This window comes from Poecile atricapillus, chromosome Z (assembly GCF_030490865.1).
Source record: "Poecile atricapillus isolate bPoeAtr1 chromosome Z, bPoeAtr1.hap1, whole genome shotgun sequence".
Lineage (NCBI taxonomy): Eukaryota > Metazoa > Chordata > Aves > Passeriformes > Paridae > Poecile > Poecile atricapillus.
The window spans coordinates 86,295,311-86,307,463 of NC_081289.1; the positions used below are offsets into that span (position 1 = coordinate 86,295,311).

At 39.1% G+C, this 12,153-nt stretch overlaps 1 protein-coding gene across 2 annotated transcripts in view; it reads right to left on the minus strand.

The window, feature by feature from the left end:
* The window catches only part of MAMDC2 (MAM domain containing 2), a 56,652-nt gene that overhangs the window by 19,383 nt on the left and 25,116 nt on the right, over positions 1 to 12,153 (minus strand). For both annotated transcript variants that reach the window (XM_058827639.1, XM_058827640.1), the window contains exons 3-7: positions 8,309 to 8,574; positions 7,507 to 7,591; positions 6,357 to 6,494; positions 3,832 to 4,088; positions 1,094 to 1,187 (exon numbers count right to left, since the gene is read on the minus strand). In XM_058827639.1, the coding sequence (XP_058683622.1) occupies positions 1,094 to 1,187; positions 3,832 to 4,088; positions 6,357 to 6,494; positions 7,507 to 7,591; positions 8,309 to 8,574 (840 nt within the window). The remainder of the gene's footprint in view (positions 1 to 1,093; positions 1,188 to 3,831; positions 4,089 to 6,356; positions 6,495 to 7,506; positions 7,592 to 8,308; positions 8,575 to 12,153) is intronic.

Below are 12,153 nucleotides of genomic sequence, written 5' to 3' on the forward strand. Positions count from 1 at the left end.
TTCTGAACCATTCAGATTAGATCTGAACTTCAATCATTGGGACAGAAAATGCTATAAGATTTATCCCATTTCTCAACAGATAAAAGTTGTCCGAAAATTAAAATGGAAAAACAGATAAGCAGCCCCAACCCCTTGAAAATTGCAAACATAACTCAGGATTTTCATTGCAAAGTAAAGCAAATACCAAAAAGGTATTGAGGAGATGATGAAACAATGGATTTACTCAGCCAGGAGATGTGTATTATTAATGATTAATGTGTCTGGAATCTTCCTTCAGCGGTGATACTTCAGCAGTGGAGGCAGAGCTAGCTGATACTCTGAGACAAAAGGAGGAAAAAACAGTCTCTTTTTCGTTGATCACTTCAAAGAATTAGCTAAAAAATTCAAATTTATGACCAAAGAAATAGATGGCATAAGTGGGAAACCACTAATCTACTTTTGACTAGTGTTTAGTGCCACAGTAAAACTCCGGCAATCAGCTAGTTACGAGGCTGCAGTCGCAAACGGCAAAGTCCTTAGTCCCAAGTGCCTCTGCATCAGAGGTCACAGGGATTCAGGTGGTGTCTGTTGTTGTGAAGACCTAACAAATACCCAACAGACATGCCACTGCCTGAGATGAGTAATACGTCCTGAAAGAGTGAAGACGGAGAGGCAAGGCTCATGTTTTGGCTCTGAAAAACACCTCAGGGCATGTGGCTGTGAAAAATGCCTATGCTGGCATTAATGAAAAGCCCAGGCATTTTCTTCCTCATACCGTCACACCTGGGAAAATCCACCCTCTCTTCCTGCAACAGGCTTGCAAGTGGTAATTTCTTAAAACCCGTAGTGATGCAAATACAGCATCCAGTCCAGCATTCCATCTGCAGGACCCTGCAGCAAGGTCTTCGGAAAAGAAGCATTAAGGATTGGTTTCAGAAAAAAAATGAATGGCACTAGTTTTATCTGCTGTTATGTCTTCTGAAGAAAGGGGAGCCCAATGGTGCTGGTCAGTTGAGAAGGTAGCACCAAAATTGGAAATACTCACTGGCAGTTCTGAGGGGCAAGGCAGAGGGGGAAAACAAGGGAAGTAAACAGCAGTAAGAGCTCATCATACCTGTGTGATTGCTGCAGTAAACCGGAGAGAAAGAAATGTCATCAAGGGCAACATAACCTCCCTTGGCACTGTTGAAAGCAACTTCAAATATTACCTAGAAATTATAGTAAGTTGTTATTCGTCTGCCATATACTCAGCAATAATTTTGGTACACATTTTTGAAATATAGAATTCTGATTGGATGTCCCAGACAGATTCCAGCACATCTCATACAGGGTTTCAAGTGTTGGGACAAATTAAATTAAATCACTTATTAGGGATACAAATCAGAGCCTGACCTTGGCACTAGATTGTTGCTCACTCAAGGTCAAGGAAACACCAAAGGGATCATAGCTCTTCTTCTGCTTTATGAAGCACCACTTTTAAAGATGTAGTAAGGCTTCTGCCATTGTATCATATAAAACCACTGTTCACAATCATCAGTCTGTACTGACTAGAGCTCCAGTTTTATCTAGAATCTCTCTGGATAAAGAGCTAAAAAACCCCTGCATTCATTACTCTGCTATTAAAATGTTAAATGTTACAGTTTTCTGTAAACATCCTCAGACCCATGAAACTTGGCATTAGCTGTCAGGGAAGATTTCCTGTACAGAATTTAAGAACCAGAAAAGCTGTGATTTGTTTACCACAAAGATCAAACAATGCTTGTATTTAGTCATTCCCAGGGGGCTTAATTTCCTCAAGTAAGTGAGGACCATCTATAACTCTTGAGGAAGTGTCTTAAAATTTCTTTTAAGTATCAAAGCTCTGAGATACAGGAAAACTTTGAGAGCCAACCCCAGGGATAAAGCAAGGAAATAAGGACAAATGTTTTCAGAGTGAGACTCTTTTCACTGAAAGCAATGCCTGTGATATTTTGATGAAGATGTAAGGCAAACTAGGAGAGCTAGTGGAAGAATCCTGATCCATCTCCTTTACCCTGATGAAACAATGAGGAAGACCCTCCTGAAGCAACTGAAGAACTTATGTGTTAAGGTTTAATATTACTTCTATAAAATTATCTCTGAGATAATTACTGTGTTAGATTCTATAAAAATTCCTTGAGCAGACTGAAGGCCTGTTTAGTCCAGCGTCTTTTTTCCAGCAGCACATACCTACATAAAGAACTGAAGACAATGAGAGGCTTTCAGAGCTTCTTCCATTACCTTCTATTCCTGATGGACTCTTTCTTTCCCATTAATTTATCTAATCAGTTTTTAAAATTATTTGAATAATGGTTATCCAAGGTACATTGTGGAAGTGAGTTCTACACTTGTTACATATATGAATAGACCCTCTGTTCATTTTATTTTAAAACTGTTACATGGTAAATGCGAACTTGGAATAGCAATGTAAATTCTGAGAAACAGGGAACAGTTAATCTTTTCTATGTCCTTCATGACTCTTAAGAGCCTCTACCACATTCTACTTTTATCTTTTTTTATAAGGGCTGAAAACTGTTACTTCATTAATGTAACTTCTCCATACTTTTAATTATCTCCATCTCCCTCCTGGACAATATTATTCAATCTTTTTTTAATATTTTAAAATCTTTTTTTAACTGAGAGAGCTGAAGTTGCATATCCTGCTGAACACAAGGTTTCCCTGTGCATTCACCCAGTGTTATAACATCTTGTGTTTTGCTATTTATTCCCGTATGGATAGTTTCCAACATTCTGGATGGATTTTTGAATGCAACCAGGAAATCAGAGGATATTTTCACAAACTCAACGACAGTATTGCCAAGCTTTAAGTGATCATTGATTAATTTCCATCGATAGTGCTAAGACTGATTTTCCCCTTTTAGTTTGTATTTACTGAATCAGTAATTCACTTACCATTCTGTATTATGAAGCCTTATGAGAGCTGCCTTCCTTTCCTTTCAAGTCTGATGATTTAAATGGATGATCAATGACTTTATAGAGTAAAAGAGCTATGTAACATCTCATGAAAATTAGCTTTACCCCTAGTAATTTCTGGAAATCTACAGGTTTAAGGTGAATTAAAAAATAACTTAAGTAGAATTAAAGCAAGTAGGATTTATTTGTAATCCATGTATTAAAAGTATGTATGAATAGAGAGAGTATATGTAAAAAATTGCATATATATGTGTAAAATATACATGTAAGTACATATGTATGTATATGATACATGTACACTGTTTATTTCAGTCTCCTAAGTTTGGGGTATTTTTTAGAAAACATTAGGGAATAAAATATTCAATTTTTTTCTGATACTCTTGAAAGTCATTATAATAACCATCAAGAGCTGTCTTTCACATTTAAGGACTACTGTACTCTTAGGATCCAAGTCTGGACTTTCCTTCATGAACTGCAGGATCTAAGGTGGAGAATAGATCTCAAATATTTTTTAAATTTTTTTTTTCTGCAGTATTTCTCTTATACACTATTTTATGATACTCAGCATCCTCAAAAATCAATCATAGAGTCACAGAAATAGGGAACTGAGAGAACCTTGATATTATTCAGCAACTAAAAAACCTCCCATCAGTCAGACTCTACAACCTCCCTGATCAAGCACTACACCACCTGGCTTCAAAATCAAGTATGAGTGTGGAAAGTGATCCCTCCTTGACCTTTGTGCAAAGAAGGAAGGAAATCACAGATCATCACCATCTGTACAGCCATCTTTCAGACACTGGATGGTCCCTGACATGTTCCTGGCATAGCCTGAGCTGGCACTCATGTCTGAGGCAAGCTGAAATTCACAGCTAGACTGTGCAGGAAGGCTTGCTTTACCTCCATGGGATACGGCGCGTTAAAGTCGACTTCTGCCAGTGCCCAGTCTGCATTTAGTGCACTCTCTGTTTTCCAGATCTCTTCATAAAAGCCACTCATGTCTCTGAGGTAAACAGTAAAAACAATGCTGCTTTCCTGCTTAAGCTGATAATAAAAAGATAAGCAGCCAGATATTGGGGCCATGGTCTTTGGTGAGATTAGCTGGGCCACTTCCTGAAAATGTTTGACGTAAACAGAGTCCACATACATATAGTGACCTAGAAGCAGTAAAAAAACTTGGTATAAGGACACTCATTGAAGAACAACATGCACAAGAAGTATCAGCAGATGAACAGGGACTAGATGTATATATCTATGGCCTGGCCAACAATGGTTGCTTCATAGAAAATTTTAATTATAAAAGGTAGGGTTTTTTTCTCTTTTCCTTCTATGTGCAACCCAAAATTGTTTGGCTAAGATACCACTGGCAAAACAGTCAGTCTCGGGTCTTTCTTTTCTTAAGTCTTTATTATTATTAGAAATAGTATCTTTATCTATATTTGAAACTTAACAAACTCTAAGCTTTGGGAGCCATTCATAAATGGAAAAATGTGCAACAACTGTGTAAACTCCCTGCCTCCCAACAGCTCAGTAGAGTATTTCGTCTCTCTCAAGTGCAACTTTTACTGAAGCAATCCAAGTAAATGAGTAAGATTATAAGCCACGTGTTTTCTCATCTTTTACACAGCAGTTAACTAAATATATCAAATTATTGTCAAATAGCTTTTAGTCTTTACATATCTGCTCAGTGTACCTAGGATTTGGTTCATAAATGTCTTATTTTTACTGCATGGACTGGAGTTTTTATGTAAAACCCTTAAGGAAAATTTTTGAGAGATGTTAATGAACAGAAAAACACATTACATATGAGAAGAGTACCTTCCCATCATGAATATAAACCAATGACCCGCGGGATTTTCCTAAGGGTACAGTTTCTAATACTTTGATTTTGGGAGTGCTACCCCAATTTAAACAGGACACATCCACGTTCACAAACATGCTGTGCATTGTAGTTTTCCTTCTGCACTCCCAGAAACACAGCATCAAGCAGTATTTGATGAACAAAAAAATGGCTCTTCAGAAGTAGAAAGCCTGGAGATGATTGAAGTGTCAGACTGGTGGGGTACCTCAGCACGACCACTGCAAACTGTGCCATTCGGTTTGTGTGGGCACCACAACATTAATTAGCACGCAGCAGTCTCAGACCTTTAGATGTCACTTCTCACTTCGCTCTGCTGAAAGGAGGGGAAAGGACTTGCTTGGCTGTGGGTCTCCTCCAGATTGCCCACTGCCAGGGACTGGTGACTTCAGCAATACTTGCCTGCAAGGTTCTCAGCTTCACTTCTGCTCTGCAGTTTTAGCACATCTCATAGCTTAGCTACAATCTCCCTGAATGATGCACCTTCACAGCCCAATTCTTGCAAAAAGAAAGCTCTTCTGTGACTTTAGGCTTCTCAAGGTTTTCTCAGTAAGTGGTCAGCAGCGACGCCTTGGTGTGAAATAGAAATGCCGTGGCTACAAGAAAACACATCCCTCCCAGCTGGGAGCATTTCCTGTCACAGTATTTGTTTAATACGCTCATCCACTGTCTGCCATTGAAGTTGTGATGAGTTTAAACTTCCATCAAAATTTTACCAGCATTTCAGTGCCAGGGGGTGATGCAGGGATGGAGTGACACTCTGTACTCAACTCACACAATTGTGAAATAAATAGAATGGCACAGCGGCATGAGTTAAGGAAAGAGGACCAGCTCTGCTGTTCATGAGATGCGATTCCTTGCACTGCCACAAGCACCATGCCATCCAAAACACACAGTTTGCAGCAGCAGCTGGATGTCCTGGCCATCACCTGCTGTGGTACTTTGTGCAAAGGTGAAGTTATCCCACAACCCATTTCACAGCTGTGTAAAAAACACTTCCCTGACCAAGGTGTACAGGACAAGCATTTCATACGAGGTGTATGCAGGAATTGCAGTAATTCTTCCCAGCTTTATGCCTCTGAGGGGCTGTACAAACAGTGCACACTTACATTTGACTGAAAGAAACAAAACTTCTAAACTGTACAGTTTAACCCAAGATTCTCCAAGCATGTTTTGATACCTTAGTTTTCCTACTCAATTTTCTCAATAGCCATTGGAAACAAAACCCCTGCCAGATGTACAGAGCAGCAGTACAAGAATCTAAGATTTCCTGTGGCCCATACATTTAGAATATACAGAAAGTTGAATTTTCCTGCTCTCACATTGAAAATTTTGCCCTTACCTCTTAAGTACTTTTGAATCCTAGCAAAGAGTGTAACAACCTTATCATGAAGCCTCCAGGCACTTCTGCTAAGTTTTTTCCCCATAAATCATTCTTACCATCCCCACCCCAACCCCACAATGGAAAGAACTCACATAATAATAACTCGCAGTTTGAGAGTCATACATACATGAATCACAGACACAGAGTTTTCCACTATATTTCTGCTCTACATTTGTTGCTTACCCAGTGCACTGTTAAGTGTGTGGTCTTTGGGCAGGATAGACTGAGAATTCTGAATGTTCCCTCCACCAACAAACCAGTTGACGTTAGGATTCCAGCGGTTCACATAGCCACAAAGATGATTTTCTTCAAAGTCACATTCTGCAATTGCAGACACCACCAGCTGAGTGCACCCATTTTCATTACAGAAATGGGAAGAGCAAATTACTAAGCACTAGTTGCACTTCACAAATGGCACAGCCTGTAATTATAAAACTGGACACAGCATTTAAGAGCTTATAATAAATAAAAGCAAACCTAAACAAAATTTTGGATAAATTTTTGATAAAATTTTCATTTTCATCCTCTTTGGACCAATCTGTCTTTTCATCATTTGCCAGGATAAGACTGCTGTAATTTAGAACTAAAAAAAGCAGACTTAAATATACCACCTCCTTATAGTAAATAGTGAAAGCAGAACTTTTACTTGTTAATCAGGGAAGGCAAGAAGCAAAGTAGGGTAAGTATTTCGTAACAGTAATGCAACTTCTTTGTCTCCTTCACAGAGCCAAAAAATTTTGACAACTTGGTTGGACTCCACCAGAGCTCTCCAGAAATGTGAAGATTTCCCAGTCTCCTAGACACTGGAATTTTTGAACTCCATAAGCAGTTTTTAGCAAATGTAATGAGGCGACGGCTGTAAGTATATATATATATGATATATATATCAGCAGAGTTTTTAGTCTGCAGCTTCAAGATGACACCGTAAGGAAGCCATGAGCAAGCAGAGAGCAGAAATAATCTTGCAGCTATTACATCTAGTAGTTGAAGCAGTGCAAAGTTTTTTTAAAATATAATAGTTGTTTGTGCTTGAACAAGAAATAGACTTGGAATTATATTTTTGTAATTTATATATGTATATATATATATGTGTATATATATATATATATATATATATATATATATGTCACAGAGATAGGTGAAAAAACCCCACTTATTAATTTGTGCACTCTTAGCTTAAAAATTATATGTACAGAATATGGCTGTGTACTTTTCAACTAGGAAAAGGCCATTGTCTTTTTTTTAAACCCAGACCTTTCATCTAGTTTTAAAACTGCCAATAAGGCATTCCTTTCTATGCAGAGAATATGAGGGTTAAGTGGAGAGTACTTACCAATACAATATCCAGAAGTTATTTTGATTTCAAAAACGGCTATACTGGTGGATTTATCTTGTCCCATTTCACCTTCCAGTACAAGCTGCACAATATAAACCAAACTGTCAATTTTAGAATTTCATTAGTACCTTGAATATTTAAACAGGATTAACAGGAGAACAAATTAAATGTTTCTTGGGAAACCATGATCCTTACAGCCAGGTGTGCTTTTGCTGAAAGAGCTTGGCAGAATGCATTACAGACAGAGCCAGCGCTCTTCAGCCAAAGAAGACATGCTGAAGGACAATGAGACAAGGCAAAAAATTCCCACACTTCATTTAAGAGTATGGAACTCCACATTCCTCAGCTGTGGTTATGCATGATGTTATTGTGAGTGATGCAACATGATGTTTTCTGGGTAGAAATACTCTTCTGTCAGCATTTGACTCCTTCCAGAAAGGCACAGAGGGCAGGAATAAGTGAACGCAGCTGCAGACCCAAGACCTAGGAGTTCCCATATCTGCCATGTGGCACCAGCAGCTTCGCAGGGATACCAGGAGATGAAGCATCCTCACGGCAGGGCTCAGCTGGCTATGTGTCCCTGTGAGCTGCTCCACACGGCTGCTGGTCAGAGCACTGCCTCATGCCAGCTCTGCTGATGGCTGCTAGGACAGAGGGCTCAGCTGACTTGTGCTGTCAGCCTTAGAAATGAGAGCCAAGAACAGGGTGCAAAGTAGGTTTGCATATATTAAAAAAAGAAGTTTGTTCAGCCCAACATATGCACCAGAAAGCCTGTGGCATCTTCTAAAACTGAGCTTACCTTATACTTCTTTGTGCTGTTTGTTAAATCTAAGCTAGCTATGAGCCAGCTGTCTGATGGCTCCTTGGCTGACCACAGCAAACGATCAAAACTTTCTCCTTCCTGCCTCAGGTACAGGTTGAGCCTGGCAGGATCAGGTGAGGTGTCTGAAGTTGTTGCTATCTGATAGATCAGTCTGACACAGCTCCATTCCTCGGAGTACAGATCAGGGCTGGACAGCACTGCTTTCTCACCCTCGTAGGATGTGTCCACAGAAATGTAATGTCCTGGGGACAGACACACACCAGAATAATACATGTCAGAAGCTTTGTTTTTGCATCCCTGGAAAAAATACTTATTTAGGAAAGAATGGTAGCTGTGGGACTAGGTCAGGAAGTTGAGACCACCACTCATCTGGTAAGACACTTAACATTTTGATATCCTACTGTACTCACACAAATGTGACTTCATGTGTCTCCCACCATTTTTAAACACAATTTTTAAATATTGGAAATTTTGAGACAATATGTTTTATTTTATATATTACATATATATATATATATATTTAGTGTACAGCAAATTATTAAGTAGAACCCTTCAGTACCTCCAGTACCCACTGATAGCTGTAGATAGACAATTTGACCATTTGCACACACAGAAATATTTTGCAGGAATATTCAAGTGTTTTATAGATCAAAACTTTTTATTTTCATGTAGGTTTAAAAACAAACCACATAAAATGAGACATTGGAGCTAAAAACTCCCCAAGCACTTCTGGTTTCAAAGAGTAAAACTAGAAATACACTTCTAAGTAGTAAAATTAACATATTCAAGTCTGCTGATTCAAAACATTGTGAAATGTAAAGCGACATTTAAATGTATGAGCAGGCCAAGATTATTTTAAAATTACTCTCTGGGGCAAGGTCTAAAACAGCCTTCCATATAAAAAAGAAAGTATGCAATGACAAGCCAGAAGTACATGAGAAGGCAAAAATGTACAAAAGAAACAACTTGTAGAAAAGTGAGACAACAGTAAATAAATTATAGTGAGGCATAAGGATGGTCTTAGAGGCTCTACTAAGATGTCAAAACCAGGATCAGAAAAGCAAAATGGACTACAGGAGTCACAGAAACCTGCAGTGCAATGCCAGAAAAAAAGTGATACAAAAATGAAAACTTAAAAATAAATTTTAAAAACCACAAAACTAAAACACACCACAAAACAAAACAGTGAGACAAACTAGGACACCCATGTCTGAAATGTTATCCCATAGACTATCAGGAAAACGATCCTTCTAATGTAATGTCAATGTATATTAGACAAATCCCATTTCTGATACTAATTCTCATTGCCCAAGTTGCAAGCATGAGTTAAAAGTGCTCTCAGAGCCTGTGTCAAATTAGCCCTTTACCCAGCAGCACATCATGCTTTCCACAGCATATACTTCTTTAATCTCATCTCACTTGACCATAGTTTCCATGCATATGTAGATACTTGGATAGCTCAGAAATGTCAGTAGTCCCACTCATGTTAAATACATTGCTTGCCTTTGAGGCACACAAATTCCCTCCCAAATCCTGCCTGAACCTTCCCACTCTACCAAGACACCCTGGGGTTGCTTCCCAGAAGCTCCCTTGTTGCCTTTTCAGAAGTATTCTCTCCAATGGAAAAAAATCATCTCGCATGGAGGGTCACCACATCCTCAAGGCAAAGCACAGGTAAAGATCTGCTTTATGAGGTTCCCAAAGTCCTCTTCCATAGACCCCCAGGAAGATGCCATGAGCAGACAGTCACTCTGACAACACAGGATTCTTTGGGAACTGCATGTTACAGCATTCCCCTGCATCTGCTCCCTTTCTCACCTGCAGACACAGTGCCCAGCAACCCGTTTGTACTGCACATTTTGTTCAACTGATGTAGGATAAATGATTGCTAGGAGATAGTTGCAGCCCTAAGCAGTGTAAGGGACTGTGCAAATTCAGAAAAGCTGCATTCTCTTTCCCTTTTTAGGGAATGGAATTTTTTTTGCTTCTTATCATAATTTCTCTTTGTATCTACTGTCTGGTTTTAGTCTACTGTGAAAAGACAAAATCACTGGTTAAGTACAAGTAACTTGTTACTGCAGCAGTATTTGAAAGAAAAATAAACACAGGAATAAGTATTTTTAAATAGGCACCTGATGTGCATGCCAAATACTGAATCTGCCACTAAATAACATGGGAGTCCATAGCATCCACTTTCATGCATTTATCTAGTTAGTTCACGCAAGTCAGCACAGACAGCATTTATTTGCTGGAATATGCCTGCCCAAGGTACACATGTTTTTTCATAGGAAGATAGAGGGAAAAAATCATCAAGAATCCATCAGAAATCAAATGCTTCTTGAACATTTGGTTTTAATTGATGTAATTGATAATATCCTATTCAGATGAAGAATCTATGTTCTTAGGCTACCCTGAATTTGGATCATCTTACTTACAAAGAAACCTACAATTCAGAATCGATGCCTGGCAATTTCAGTTTAGAAGTCACCCCTGTTTTTGTCTGTACTTCAAGAGAAACCCCACAGAAAACAGATCCTTCTTATAATATCAATCTTCTCTTTTTTTGGGGGGGAATAAATTAGCATTGACATAGGAAAATACATTCACACGAAAGCCTCAAATTACCAGCTATGAGGCTTAAATGGCTGCCAGGTTTTAAAACTTAAGTATATGTAGACTAAGGTTTCTTCTAAGAAAATAGTGGTTTAAAAGAAAAACTCTTATAATTTCCAATCAGGATGATGATGTCAGTGACTCTGACATCTGAAATCTGACTCTGCTGTCTGTGTTGTGCACTTGCTCCCACTTGGTTTGATTCACCACAGGTACAAGAGCAAAAATCATGAACTCCCTTCTTAACTGGGGGTGGAGGTTGGTTGCTTTTTCTAAAGAGATTAATTTTACATATTCATTAACTCTCCAGAAACAGAGTGCTCTCACTCCCAACCTAATAATTTTAGGTTCTTTTGAAAATTTAAATGTGTAATTTGCTCCACTGAAATCAATGTGAGCACTCACAGAGAGCTTTATGTGTAAGTTTAAATGCTTTGCTAATCAGGATCAGGGAGCACGGCACTTGGCAGTACCAAGCACAGAAAATGCCAACGCTAAATTTCTTCCAAATGAATGCTGGCATTCACTAAATGGCCTTTACCCTAAACTGTACTTGAGTACCAGCAATGACAGGCCATTGATGCAGAAAGGAAGGTCTCACAATGCAGACCTCAGGGACAGACAGAGAGCAATTGTGAGAGCAAATCAAGGAGAAGGGGGAGCTCCTTGGAGTAAAGAAGCAGACAACTTTCTGCACTGGTTTGTGGCAGTAATAGAAGGTTATTTTCCAGTCTGTGGAGAATTTGATGAAGCCTCTCAAAAATGTAACATGCAGCTTCTTTTTGCAGTATGCCACAATCCTCCTGCAAATGCCCATGACAGTTAATTTACAGCAGTCATCCAGGAGTTACCAAGACAGGGCTACTCTTCAAAATCACAGGAAGGCACATGAGACTAGTCACAAAACTCTAGGAAAAGCCTGATGACACAGAAACACAATCATGCAATTTCCAGCAATTACTTGAGCAGGGGGTAGATGCAGCCCTAAGCAGTGTAAGAGGCTGTGCAAATACAGGAAAGCTGAAAGTTCATTTTCTGACTGACATGACTTCTTGAGTATCATGGAAAGTGGCCTGGCAACAGTATAGTCAATTCCTTCAGAACTCTGGGATGCATCTCATCAGGTCCCATAGACTTACGTATGCTCAGGTTCCTCAGGTGGTCACAAACCTGATTGTCTCTGAGGGCCTTGTCTCCCCCGGCCACAT